This window comes from Chanodichthys erythropterus, chromosome 2 (genome assembly GCF_024489055.1).
Source record: "Chanodichthys erythropterus isolate Z2021 chromosome 2, ASM2448905v1, whole genome shotgun sequence".
Lineage (NCBI taxonomy): Eukaryota > Metazoa > Chordata > Actinopteri > Cypriniformes > Xenocyprididae > Chanodichthys > Chanodichthys erythropterus.
The window spans coordinates 33,356,474-33,371,135 of record NC_090222.1 but is presented as its reverse complement, the minus strand read 5'-3'; the positions used below and the strand labels follow the sequence as shown (position 1 = coordinate 33,371,135).

The following is a 14,662-nucleotide window of genomic DNA, read 5'->3' as shown; positions in this document are numbered from 1 at the left end:
TCAGGTTTTGATCGAAATGAGCTGGAGGAAATGATCAAGGTTTAACTGCTGCTAGATATCTTAACTACTGTATAGCATTTGACTCTAAAAGCTTCTTTCTCCGTTGTGGATCAGTATTCTGCATGAGTAAATACATTTTTAAATATTTTTAAACAAAAAATACATAAAAATGTATATAAAAAAGTAAATCACATTTTTTCGTTATATAATAGTATATAAATGTTTTACTAGTTCTCTTTTGTACCATGGTATTTCCCTGAATCACACTGGATTATGATGTAAATACTATGATACTGAAAAATGATAATTCAGTACCATGATAGTTACTGGGTAAAAGTTTTTTTTTTTTTTTTTTTGTCACTTATTAGGAAACTAAGAAAAAAAGAGTGCATATTACAAGCCATGAAATTGTATTTTGCATGATTATTTTTTATATATGTATTTATTTAATTTAATAATCCAGGTTTCTATTATTTTTTGCAGTTTTATGTTGCACTTCAGGTTTCTTGATATTGACAAGTATCTTATATTTATTTATTTATTAATCCACCTTTTTATTTATTTACTTACATTTAGTGCTTAGCAAGTACAAATCCTTCATGTCATACAAAGTTTGGGGTCGATAAGATTTATTAATGTTTTTGAAAGTCTCTTATGCTGACATAGGCTGCATGTATTTGATCAAAAATATGGTAAAAAAACAAAAATAAACAGTAACTGTTTTTTCTTTTCTTTTCTTTTTAAATATCATTTATTCCTGTAATGTCAAAGCTGAATTTTTTAGCATCATTACTCCAGTTTTCAGTGTCACATGGTCCTACAGGAATCATTCTAATATGCTGATTTGCTGCTTAAGAAACATTTCTTATTATCATCAATGTTAAAAACAGTTGTGCTGCTTTATATTTGTGACCCTGGACCACAAAACCAGTCATAAGTCACACGGGTATATTTGTAGCAATAGCCAACAATACATTGTATGGGTCCGAATTATTGATTTTTCTTTTATGCCAAAATCATTAGGATATTAAGTAAAGATCATGTTCCATGAAGATATTTTGTGAATTTCTTACCCTAAATATATAAAAAATGTAGTTTTGTGAGTGGATATGCATTGCTAAGGACTTCATTTGGACAACTTTAAAGGCGATTTTATCAGTATTTTGATTTTTTTGCACCCTCAGATTCCAGATTTTCAAATAATTGTATCTCGGTCAAATATTGTACTATCCTAACAAACCATACACCAATGGAAAGCTTATTTATTCGGCTTTCATGTGACCCTTATGACTGGTTTTGTGGTCCAAGGTGACATTTTATTCAGGATTCTTTGGTCAATAGAAAGTCTAAAAGAACAGCATTTGTTTTAAATATAAATCTTTTGTAACTTTATAAATTTCTTCATTGTCACTTTTGATCGATTTTTTTTTTAATAAACGTATTCATTTATTAAAAAAAACAAAAAGAAAATCTTACAGACTCCAAACTTTTGATATTACCTTGTGATTTCAGTACTTTTTTATAAGTGAAAGACAGACAGTTTCTTCTTCCATAAATAATGCATGATCTCAGAATAGTTCCAACCTTTTAGTAAGAGGTTAGTTTATTAAGAGAGAGTGTGTGGTGTGTGTGTGTGTGTGTGTGTGTGTGTGTGTGTGTGTGTGTGTGTGTGTGTGTGTGTGTGTGTGTGTGTGTGTGTGTGTGTGTGTGTGTGTGTGTGCGAGAGAGAGCGAGCAAGGTAAAAAGGTCCTCGTGTGTTTTAAAACAAGTGTCTGCCGAAGAGATAATGGTAAAGCCGTGGGATAAAAATGATGCATTTGCTTCTCTTCTAGCTGATAATGGGGGGTTGGAGGGGGGTGGAGGAAAGTTCATCGCTCTCTTATCGAAGCGCTCTGACATTTCTCCTTCAGCTGTAAAATTTCAGATCACATATCTCCTTCAGAGCTCCTGCACCTTTTGTGGAGTGATACTGAGCTCTCCATTTCTCTACACATGCCCCTCACAGTATGTTCATTTGGTTCATAAGCTGCTGTAGATCTTGATATGTGACTCCTGTTTTGTCACACATGGCTGATGGGCATCTGTACCTTCGAACACGACAATTCGACAAATTCATGTGACCTTCTTTTTAAAGCATCCATTTTGATCTGATCCAGATAATTTCTGAAGTGCAAGTGTTTAAAGATGACTATTAAAAAAAGAAATTTTGGGTAAAATACTTTTAAAGGTGATTTGTGTAATTTATTCATCACTAGTGGCATTGTTGTATGTTTTTAAACCTTTAACGTATACCTCAGGTCTTTATCGATTGTGTAACATTAGCAACACATTATAAGTTGTTTGGTAACGTAGTCAAGCAAAAGGCTAATAATATCAATTACCGTTATGTGTCCAGTGTTGTAGAGATGTTACCATTCTGATAAACTGAATTGTAGATGAGCCTGTATAATTTACTCTTCCTCTTCCTTTGAATCAGTTTCTGGTTCAAACATATGTGGCTGAATTAAACCAATTACAGTAAACTTGACCAAGTGGATCAGGTATTCTGAGCTTCGGCGAGTGAGTGGGGGCGGAGACTAATTTGCATATTCATGGTTCCTCATATACTAAATGAAGCGAGTTACATGCAAGCTATTTTAAGGCATGAATACATTATTTTCACAGGAAAAAGCTTTAAATATGTTATTTCGGTGATCAAAGATTAGTTTTAAGGGATACAGTTATTGACTACAGGGAAACATCTTTTCACAAATGTATTTGTTTGGTTGGTCTGTGTTTGTAAAAGTACCTAGTTTCTTTCTCTTTCTGTGCTGTGAAATTGTAGTTTTGTCTTAGTTGGTTCCTAAAAACTTATTTTCTTGTTTAGTTTTTATTTGTATTTTAAAGGTTGGAGACTTGATGCCCCCACCCCAATCCCCCATCTTCCCTCCGTCACAGGGGGAAACAAACAGTTGCCGCGTGCAGCATCTTTTTGAGGCTATCAGAGAAAGATCTGTGCACACAAAAGGGACATTCATGGTTCTGCCAGGGATCTGTGGTGAGGGGGAGCGGACCCCGGAGAAGAACGACAGATGATCTTATCTAGGGAGGAGTGGAGGGACGGGGGGATGGAGTTCTCTTCACTCATATCAACAGCTCCTCCGTGCCAAGATGGTGGCATTTCAGGCCTGGTTGATGAGAGAGCTTTTGGGTGTTTCGACCCGTGAGCTCTGCCTGGGGACGCTTCATTACCACTACTAAACTGATCTTGCAATTTCTGTTTCAGTGATACTCACCTAATGGGTTGTAACCCTAAAATGAGCTGCAGTTTGTTCTGGTTATGACCGCAGACCACAGGGAAAAACAAGGCTAAACCCTTCTGAAGAAACAGCTGGTTTAATGGTCTTAGCTGGTTTAAACGGGTCTAGCTGGTCTCCCAGCCTGACTAAACTTGTTGTTTAGCAGGTTAAGTTGGTGACAGGAATATGTAGGTGGGGTAGTTAATGAACAGCGCTCTCTTCCACCCGTAATGGCTCATGACTGTGGTGCCCTTGAGCAAGGCACCTAACCCCCAATCACTCCTCTGGCGCTTCAGAAAAATGGCTGGCCACTGCTCTGGATGGGTGTCCACAGTTTGCAGTGTGTGTGTTCACTACTCACTACTCCTTATGTGTTACCCCCTTTCCAGCAGCACGAACCAGGTGCTAGTTCAGAGCTAGTGCTAGTGCCAGTTCGGAGTTGGTTCAACTGACGATCCTTCTAAGAACCACTTTGCCTTTCTACAGGCTAGAAAGCCACCACAGAGCCAGGTCTTGCGTCACTGTATACGTCTCATATTTCACAGCAAAGCTAGCGCCGCAGCACCAAACACAAATACATTAGGCTCGTTTGAGATGCATCGGCTTCTCGCAAAGCGATAGGCGCATGACATCAAAGCTCTGCGAGAACGATCCAAAAGTACAAGGTGTCATATGCTCTACAAATGCTCCCGCGGACCCGCGGCACCCTCCGAATCGGTCCGCGCTGCTCCGATGCATCCTACATCAGCATCCAAACACGGCTCGCCGTAATTTGTATATAAACGGAGATTATGATCGAGCTGCTGTTAGCTCTATTAGCTGCTAATTAAAAAATGGCAGTCACAAGTTTCTTGTTGGTCACGGTAACCCCGCCCCCAGCCCCTGACGCAAGCGCTTCTTACTTCTAGCCCAGCAATGTTTTGGTGTTACTTACGAACCACTTTTTCTGGTTCGGAGCTGGTGCTTTGTTTGTCGAAAGACAAAGAACTGATTTGAAACTAGGCTCTGGCTCCGAACCAGCACTCAAACTGCCTTGGTGGAAAAGGGGTATGTGTGGACTAACTTGGATGGGTTAAATGCAGAGGACAAATTCTGAGTATGGGTTACCATACTTGGCCTTCTCGTTACTTTACATAATAAGGGACTGTAAAATCAATTCAATTAATTATACCTAAATATTTTATACTTAATTTTCAAAATGTTTGACAGCATTGTTTTCAATAATATGCTAATTTAAAAACGTTTAGTATTTCCTGACCCTTTTTGTCATAGTAACTACATAATCTTATTTGGTGATTTTGCCAAGTAAGACATGTTCCTGGATCAGCATCTTTTGTTGATCCAGGAAGAACATTCCTGTCCAATAACATAGTCCAAACCCTATCCCTATATCTAAACCTAACCCTACTCATAACTTATCCCTAAGTCAGAGGGAAATGATAGGTGAATAAGAATGGTGTAGAAGCACCTAACCCTTGTTTTAAGCCTAAACTGGAAATTATCTGTAAATCTATTCCATAAATCTGATTGGTTGATCAGATTAAACCAATAATGTTGATCCAAGAACATGTTCTACTTGGTAAAATGACATTCACCAATCTGGACTAGTAAAGTTAGCATAGTAAACAACCATAAAATACTGAATTTTCCTGTTGAATTTAAATCCAGTGTTAGCGTCAGTTCTGGCAGGTCACGTCAGTCAAGCTCGCATCAGCTGACTCCCAGGTGACTTACGCCTACCTATAGAATACGACGCCTATCACAGCATCCATATATACGCTCTTCAGTATTATCAGCAGCTATTGCATTCTCAGGAGCTAATTACCCTCTTCCATCCCCAGCTCCTACTCTCTTCAGTCAGGATTGGTCTTATGATTCCCCTGAATCAAACAAATTCTTGAAATATGTGTACATATTAAATTATTGACATTAATTATATCTGCATATATTGGTTCTGTTCTGTTTACCCTAGGGGGGTTATTGCTGCTCTCCCTGCTCTTATCCATGCTAGGCTGCATGGATGCGCAGGGAGTTCTTGCCCAGAACAGAACCATACCGCCAATACAAACCCTATGCAATTATCAATCATATTTGAGGATAGTGGTCCTGACAGAATGTTTTTGTTTGCATTTTTTTATGCTTTTTGAAAAATTTTGGTTCTAATTTTGCATTGGCACTGTATCTAAAATAAAACAAAATAATAATAAAATAAAATCTGAAATATATGGCAACTAGGGCTGCACAACGATTAGTTGCATTAATCGTTGTGCAGCCCTAATGGCAACTAATGAAATATAAACTATATTCCATGAACTGATTCTTAATAGTTTTCATTAGCCATACAATGAGCCACTGTCCTTCATTGTGTATGTCAGGCTCTAAACTCTAAATTTGGTGACACATCTCAAACACATTTGTTATTGATAAAACACTGATTGTTTATCATTATATGTTTGACTCATGGAAAATCTAGATAAAAAGTACATGCATGTCAGTAATCGAGCAGCACAGCCAGCATTCATGGCCATTTGTGCCAGATCCGAGGGGATAATCTGCAACTGTACATCTTGATCTCGTAATCTATGGCGAGTCAACATCTAAACGCTTGTGGCAAACATGGCGACGGTGGCAGGCTGGCTCATTATGCACCCAGAGCCGTATGTCGTCCTCTTGCCTCTCGTAACAGCTGGGACGAGCCAGCTGGGACGTGAGGTTTGAAACGTGGCTTGGAAAACTCCGCGGACGACTGGCATGTTCATACTTACCAGCGTTCGAACTTCAGATACCCTCATGCAGCACGCCTTCCTCATTCACCCCAGCATGGGATGCGCAGAGGACTTCAGCAAAAGTGTCAGGGCGGGCTAAAGAGAAACTTGTGCGATCATGGTGAAAGGTCACAAGGTCTTATCAGAGTAGGAACAGAGCACATCAAGCAGTGGTGGGCTAGCATAGATTTAGCCTGCCTGTGATGTGGACCAGCTGCGCTCCAACGCTTAATTATTTCCCTTTAATGAGGTTCCCCACCTTCCAACAGGCTGGCAGGAACGCGACAGGCTTCAGAGAGACCCCCCGCCTCCTAAATTCTACCACTATCTCTGCTGAATTCCATAACATGGAATGAAGGCATTAGCACTGGAGCATCACGCGTTGCAGGAAATAAGGAAAGTAATTCTTTGAACGTATGGTTTCACAAGCAGTTTCATACTCTTATAAAAAGTTGTCCAGTAATACCATGTTGTTTTGATATTTACCATAATACCGAATGATTGCCATATTAATTTATCATGGTCGATGATCAAAACATGGAGTAGATCGGGTCAATCAACACCCTCAAAGCTTGTGCAGTCCTGTACCACTTTGTGAGTTTGACATTTTATTTTGTAACGTTAGGCACTGTCTATATGTTGAATGTTTGATGATCGCGTTAGCTTACATGTGCGTAAGTTATGCTTTTATCGCTTGTTTCTGCTCCTCCTTCGCTCGGAGATTCTGTAGTCTTTCAGAAGATGATTCATAGTGCCCACTAACATATAACAGTGAAAACATGGATTGCCGGAAAATTCCATCAATGGCTGGGACACGTTGTGTCATAAATGGCGATAAATTATGTCAATGGCAGGGAATCGCTGTGTCATAAATGACGGAAAATTCCGTCAATAGCGGAAAGAGTTAAAGAACCTAAACAATTTATATATACAGTACAGTCCAAAAGTTTGGAACCACTAAGATTTGTAATGTTTTTAAAAGACGTTTCGTCTGCTCACCAAGGCTACATTTATTTAATTAAAAATACAGTAAAAAACAGTAATATTGTGAAATATTATTACAATTTAAAATAACTGTGTACTATTTAAATATATTTGACAAAGTAATTTATTGTGATGCAAAGCTGAATTTTCAGCATCATTACTCCAGTCTTCAGTGTCACATGATCCTTCACAAATCATTCTAATATGCTGATTTGCTGCTCAATAAACATTTATGATTATTTTCAATGTTGAAAACAGTTATGTACTTTTTTTCAGGATTCCTTGATGAATAGAAAGTTCAAAAGAACAGCATTTATCTGAAATACAAAGCTTCTGTAGCATTATACACTACCGTTCAAAAGTTTGGGGTCAGTAAGAATTTTTTTATTTTTTTTTTTGAAAAGAAATTAAAGAAATGAATACTTTTATTCAGCAAGGATGCATTAAATCAATCAAAAGTGACAGTAAAGACATTTATAATGTTATAAATGGGAAAAAAATATTGTACACAAATATTTTGTACAATTGTACACATTAAATGTTTCTTGAGCAGCAGATCAGCATATTAGAATGATTTCTGAAGGATCATGTGACACTGAAGACTGGAGTAACGATGCTGAAAATTCAGCTTTGCATCACAGGAATAAATTACTTTGTGAAATATATTCAAATAGTACACAGTTATTTTAAATTGTAATAATATTTCACAATATTACTGTTTTTTACTGTATTTTTAATTAAATAAATGTACCCTTGGTGAGCAGACGAAACTTCTTTTAAAAACATTAAAATCTTAGTGGTTCCAAACTTTTGGACTGTACTGTATATATATATATAATATATATATATATATATATATATATATATATATATTTATATAAAGACAATGGAAGCATAATATATTGGTACGCAATGCTTTTTTTTCCCTATTTTTACATTTAGATTACATTTGTCGTCATCTAGTACTCATTTAAAATTAATCTTTAAAAATTCATATTTAAAAATATAAACTTTTGCAAATCCTACAGTGGATATAGATTTTTCATACTGTACATTATAATGTTTTTTGCTATATATTTATACTATACATTGTTACTATAACTATATTGTACTATACATTATTGTCATCTTGCTTATTCTGCAAGGGGTATGTAAACTTGCAGAATTGTAGCCTTAAAGGGGACCTATTATGCAAAATTCACTTTTGCATGGTGTTTGGATATAAATGTGTGCTGGCAGTATGTGTACACAACCACCCTATAATAATAAAAAATTCAACCACTCCTTTTTTTTTAATCCCCATAAATCATAAGCAGTGTTTCTGAACAAGCTATTTGCAGGTTCCTGGCAATGTGACATCACATTAGCCACAGGCCCCGCCCACGAATGTTGACATATACTGCCGTTTTAACATAGAACCGCCCTGAGCGAGTTCACGGTGAGTTTACACAGTCCGCCATTGCTGCATTGACGAGAATGTCTCCCAAGCATTTTAGGTGTTCTGTAGCTGGTGGATTAATCCACATAGCTCTCTCCAGTTACTCCCAAAATCTGAGCCACTGAAGACGAGGAGAATTAATTTTGTTTTCTAAGAAAATGCTCCCTCAACTCTACCGAAATTCGTTTATGTCTGCGTGAATCATTTCACACCGGACTGCTTTGTGAACAAATGTAAATACAAAGGGACAATACAAAACAGATGTTGTGCTAAAAATATGTTACTCAAGGATGGATCGGAACAAACTGTTTGTGATCCAGCTTACAGTCTCCAGATTGATACTGGATACTGCAGTAATGAAGGTGAGAGCACTTTATTACAGTTCATCGGAGTTGATTTACGGATATAAAGTTTACCAGTTTATTTAGCAACGCCCGAAAAGGCATAAGGTCTATATATATTTGTTTACTGTTTGTAACGAGTGTTTCTGTGTACTTCACTATGTATGTTGATGATAATGCAAATGAGAGAGAGAGAGTTTATGGATAATATTTTAATGCACACGTGCCATATTTAAATTAAACTATACCTGTTCTATCTCCATGCAGCATATATTCGCAGTTTCTGACATTATAGTGCATACTGACTGACTCTTGACACTGGAGAATCAGCTCTCGAAGCTCCGCCCTTTTAGGCTGAGCACAGCAGCTCATTTGCATTTAAAGGGCACACACTGAAACAGCACGGTTTTGATCACCCCCCAAAAGTGGCAATTTTAACATGCCATAAAAAGTTATCTGTGGGGTATTTTGAGCTAAAACTTCACATACACACTCTGGGGACATCAGAGACTTATTTTACATCTTGTAAAAGGCTTGTAGGTCCCCTTTAAAATATATTTTTTTTCTGTCAAAGATCATTCTAGTACAAACCATAATATTAATTTACCATAATACATTTCCAAAATGCTTCATTATTTTATGCTACTTATTTAATTCTCATTTGTGCTTACTGGTGTCTGTCGTGCATTGTTGTGATATTTAGCAGATGTCTAGGATGTACTGTGATGTTTCTTCAGTCGCAGGGGAATTTCCATACAAGCAGACTAGCGTGTTAGTATGTCAAAGATACACAGCTGATATCTGCAGTGAGAAACACAGCTGAATAGGTCATTTTAAAGTTCAGTCAGCACTGTCCTGCTTTCAGCCAACAAAGACCATGCTGAAGATCATCTACCAACAGGATTTTATTTAGCAGAGGTCACGAAAAATGCTGCACTACAGAAACAACTTTGTTGTGAGCGAGTGTTGCAGACAATTTCTGACTGCAATCAGAATCACAAATGATGTCTCTTTAATGTCTCTGTTCCTAGATATGAGAACAAATGCTAAAGTATACTGTTTCTCAGATGTTTCTTCTAAGAGTTTCGGAAGATATCTCATCAATGTCTCAAACTGTGAGACTCCAATTTCCCAAAGTTACCAAAGTCTGCAATCCAAAAGTCAGAGATTTTTTTAAGTGATGTAATAGAAGAACCATTTTTGGTTCCCCAAAGAACCTTTCAGTGAACAGTTCTTAAAAGATCCATTATTTCTTAGTGTGAAGAACATTTTAATAATCTAAAGAAGCTTTTTTCCACTATAAAGAACCTTTTCTATATTGAAAATGTTTCATGAATGTTAAAGGTTCTTCATAGAACCGTCAGTGCCAATAAAGAGCTTTTATTTTTAAGAGTGTGTGCTATGCTATACATTTTGTCTCATTTGTGAATTTTAATTTTTTTTTTAATTTTATGAGAGATTTTATCTTTGCGAACAGTTGATGCAAATATGTTCAGTGTGGTACCGATTCTCAGTCACCGTCTGACTGTAAAGCGCTCTACTGTTGTTATGAGTGTTGTGACACAGCCGAACAGGATGCTCGCAGTAAGATAAAGCAGATAGCACTCAAGCTCAGAGGGATAAATCTCCCTCCGTCGCAGGTCGGCCCCAAAAAGCTCTCAACATTGCCATGAAAACCAGCCGGAAGTCTGCTCTTGAGATCCTCGTGACAAGAGCCCCCTAGCCCTCGAGAGATGAGAGTCATGACCAGGCAGTCTATTATAATAACTGTTTGATTAATCACTGTCCTAAAAAAGCACACAAAATCTAACTGATTAGATAGCAGCGCTCGGGGAACTCGCAGGGCTAGCTGTGCTATCCCGTGACACGGTTAATTAACTCCGAGCTCAGCACGGCACTAACAAGAGGCCCCGGCCCCCTTCCTGGAAAAACAGAAATAGAGCCCACGCTGCCAGTCGGTAAGCCTGTAACATCTCAGCGAGGTTTTATCAGAGAGCGAAAGACGCTCTTTCAAGAGGAGTTAGCATCCCAGCAGTTTGATACGCTCCATCTGATCGCCATCAGCTCTGAGAACAGGTGCTGGAGTCTGTATCAAATACTACAGTCTCTTGCTGGAGGAGGCAGGAAAACACATTATGATGCTCAAATAATTTTTTTTTTTAATATATATAAAACAGAGACTTCTAGCAATGAATCTGTGATCGCATATGCATTTAATTCTGTATTAAAGTGTTAGTTCACCCAAAAATTAAAATTCTGTAATTAATTATGCACCCTCATGTTGTTCCTCACCCGTAAGACCTTCGTTCATCTTCGGAACACAAATTAAGATAGTTTTGATGAAATCTGAGAGCTATCTGACCTCTCCATAGACAGCCATTTAATTACCACTTTTAAGGCCCAGAAAGGTAGTAAAGACATTGTTAAAATAGTCCATGTGACTACAGTGGTTCAACCTTAATTTTATGAAGAATACTTTTTGTGCACAAAAATGACAATTTCTTCTCTTCCCTGTCAGACTCCTAGGTTGTTGACGATGTACACACAGTGCAGCGGTTCCAGGTTCAACATCAGAATGCGGACTTAGTGTTGGCTGACGCTGTTCGTGTGAACACCACGACACCTGCATGTGATGCTGACGCAGGAGCCGGCAAATAATGATCCGGTGTTCTGACGTAGAACCAGAAAGCACTGCACTGTGTGTACAACATCAACAATGCAGGAGAATGACAGGGAAGAGAAGAAATTGTTGAATAAAGTAATTTTTTGCGCACAAAATGTATTCTCGACGCTTCGTAAAATTAAGGTTGAACCGCTGTGGTCACATGAACTATTTTAATGATGTCTTTTACTACCTTTCTGGGCTTTGAAAGTGGTAATTAAATTGCTGTCTATGGAGGTGTCAGAGAGCTCTCTTAATATCTTAATTTGTGTTCCGAACAAATGTCTTACCGGTTTGGAACGACATGAGGGTGTGTAATTAATGACAGAATTTTCGAACTAACTAACCCTTTAATCTATCTATCTATCTATCTATCTATCTATCTATCTATCTATCTATCTATCTATCTATCTATCTATCTATCTATCTATCTATCTATCTATCTATCTATCTATCTATCTATCTATCTATCTATCCTTCCTTCCTTCCTTCCTTCCTTGCTTCCTTGCTTCCTTGTTTGCTTGCTTGCTTGCTTGCATGTCATAATTTTTGTCCTAACCAACCACAAGTAGTGACATTTTGTCAGTCACTTGGTTTCTATTTCTGTCCCATTCCCTCACTTAAATCTCATTTAATATTAATTGAATGCATTTCTCACAGCTTAGTCTCATCGCCAATAATAAAGGCATAAAAAATGTTGAGTTGTTTACTCATTCTACATGTATTTATGATCAACTTGAAGCGTTTACTGTGTGAAACTGATTGACTGGCCTGTTGTGTCACATAGGAGAACTGGACCTGTTCAACAAAGACGGAGAACGTCGGATTCACAGCCGACAGCAGCTTCCTGTAGGAACCACATGGGGGCCTTTCGAGGGAAAAATTGAGCTAAACACAGAGGCTCAGGTACGTTATCTCAAGTTAAACATTGACGAGGCGTAAAGGTGAAGGATGCACCAAATTAAATTAAATGCTTTGTTAAAACCGAAAGATCTGCTTATTTGAGCTACCATTGGTTGAACCAGTGGCATTGGTTTGGGAAAGTTACTTGTTTTTAAAAAATGTATTGTCTGCTAGCGCAAAAAGCACACACTTCACCTTTAACAGAGTCTCTGTATTTGTAAATCAGTCCATGAAGCTGTTTGTTATTAAGGGTGAAGCTTATTTTCCTTGAAGTCCTTCATTTGCATATTGACATACGAGAAAGATTACTGGACATAAACAGATGTTAATTGTGTTACATATAGATCATAACCCAGTGCTACGTGAACATTCTAGCATCAAACTAACCTCAAAATTACCTCCTTTGTGCTTTTAACCATTTCATGTGCGTATTTTATTACTAAACTCTTGGTTGATATAATATCTACTAGATTTGATTTGACTGGATTTGATTCTTCCAGTTTGGCCCAAGTTGTCGCTACGTTCCTTCATCTGTTAAAGAAAGAACAGAAAAGAAGAAAGTGTTGACCTAACTAGACAGGCGGAAAGAGGAATCCTTTAGGATTTAACATTCCATTTTGAATGTGGATTAATTAAGCAATAGTTATTAAAATTTGTAACGAATCTCATATTTATCCTGTTAAAACGTAAGGAAAAGTCCGTGAGGAGTTCGGACTTTGAGACTCCGTTCTAGGGGATTACACTAACACATAACTTATAACTTTATTAAATCTTTTTTTTTCCCCTCATGCTTTTGAGTTGATTTTCCTCTGTACCACCCCTAGAAAGCGCACACAAATTAAAATATCTTTTTGCTTAAATTTAATAAAGTATTGCCTAATATATTTTAAAGGAATAACGCACACAAAATTGACAATTAATCATAATTTACCCACTTTTAAGTAATTTTGAACCTCTATTTTTACAGTGAAACAGGAAAGAAAAAAAAATATATTTTTGTGAACTATTGCTTAAAAGCATAGAGAAAAACATTGTCAGCAGTGATTTAAGAAAACCCAACATTGTGTGACGTTCTGCAGCTTAAAACATGTAATATCAGAGAAGAGTATGAAAGCTCTTGAAGTTGAAATGAAGTGTGATGTCTTTAGAAATAAAGCTCCATCTTCATAGATGTTGACCCTTTGAGGTGGTTAAATACTGTTAAATTTCCAATTCACTGTGGTAGGACCTGTGCTACCCTCTTTAGTGCCTGATCTGGGAATGACAGAACTTGATGATTTATGATATATGATGTGGACTGAACCCAATGTGGTGTCTTTTTGCCTGCTGGTTTATGGATTTGAATGCAACTGCCTAAATTCAAGAGTGATGTCTCAAATGTCGAATGTTAGTAGACTGAATGTATTCAGCATGTTGAGGTGGGTCAGCATTGGTTCAGAGCATCTGATGGGACACTCATCAGAGCTTTTAATGTGTTCTTCATGTAATATATTACAATTGAATGTTCAGTCACTTCTAAAAAAATATTATTAGAAAAATCTTTTCTAAGGTCAGTTGGTCAAAAGTAGGATTGTGTGGTATGCCGATAAATCGTGGTGATGATATAAAGTGTGTATCTATAGAGATTTTGCTATATTGTATAAATATTTTCATGCAGCACAGGACTGCTAAAGTTACTGACATGTTAAAGCGATAAAGAAACATACATGAATGAGAAAATGAAGTGCATAACATGCTTGATGTTAAATAAGTTATCAATAAGAACTCAATCTGGTCATTGCGCACACAGAAAACCACTTTTCTCAGACAGTATTCGATCCAGAATTCAGTTCCATTTTGCTGGTTATTGAGCTCAAACAGTCAAATGCACAGAAATTATGTCAAAATGTCCATCTTGAGGAGTGTTCACATAAACACAGTCAGTTATGTCTTAAAAGGTTAGTCCACCCAAAAATGAAGAATGATGTAACAAACATTTGTTTTGGTTCCCATTGACTTGCATTGGATTTTTTGTCTATACGATGGAAGTCAATGGGGAACCGAATCTGTTTAGTTACCAACATTCTTCAGAATATTTTCTTTTGTGTTTCACAGAAGAAAGAAAGAAAGTCATACAGGTTTGGAACAATACAAGAGTAAGTAAATGATGACAGAATTTTCATGTTTGTGTTGACTAGCCCTTTAAGTGGACATAAACAGTTGATAAGCAGATGTGTATCAATTTATTGGATCCGTGCATTACAGCAGCCTAACATATTTTTAAATCTAACTTTCTTTAGCTTGAAGAAAAC

At 37.2% G+C, this 14,662-nt stretch overlaps 1 protein-coding gene across 4 annotated transcripts in view; it reads left to right on the top strand.

Annotated features, from left to right (window-relative positions):
- zfpm2a (zinc finger protein, FOG family member 2a) overlaps nucleotides 1-14,662 on the top strand; it is a 202,840-nt gene that overhangs the window by 95,706 nt on the left and 92,472 nt on the right. For all 4 annotated transcript variants that reach the window (XM_067410679.1, XM_067410659.1, XM_067410651.1 and 1 more), the window contains one exon: nucleotides 12,256-12,374. In XM_067410679.1, the coding sequence (XP_067266780.1) occupies nucleotides 12,256-12,374 (119 nt within the window). The remainder of the gene's footprint in view (nucleotides 1-12,255; nucleotides 12,375-14,662) is intronic.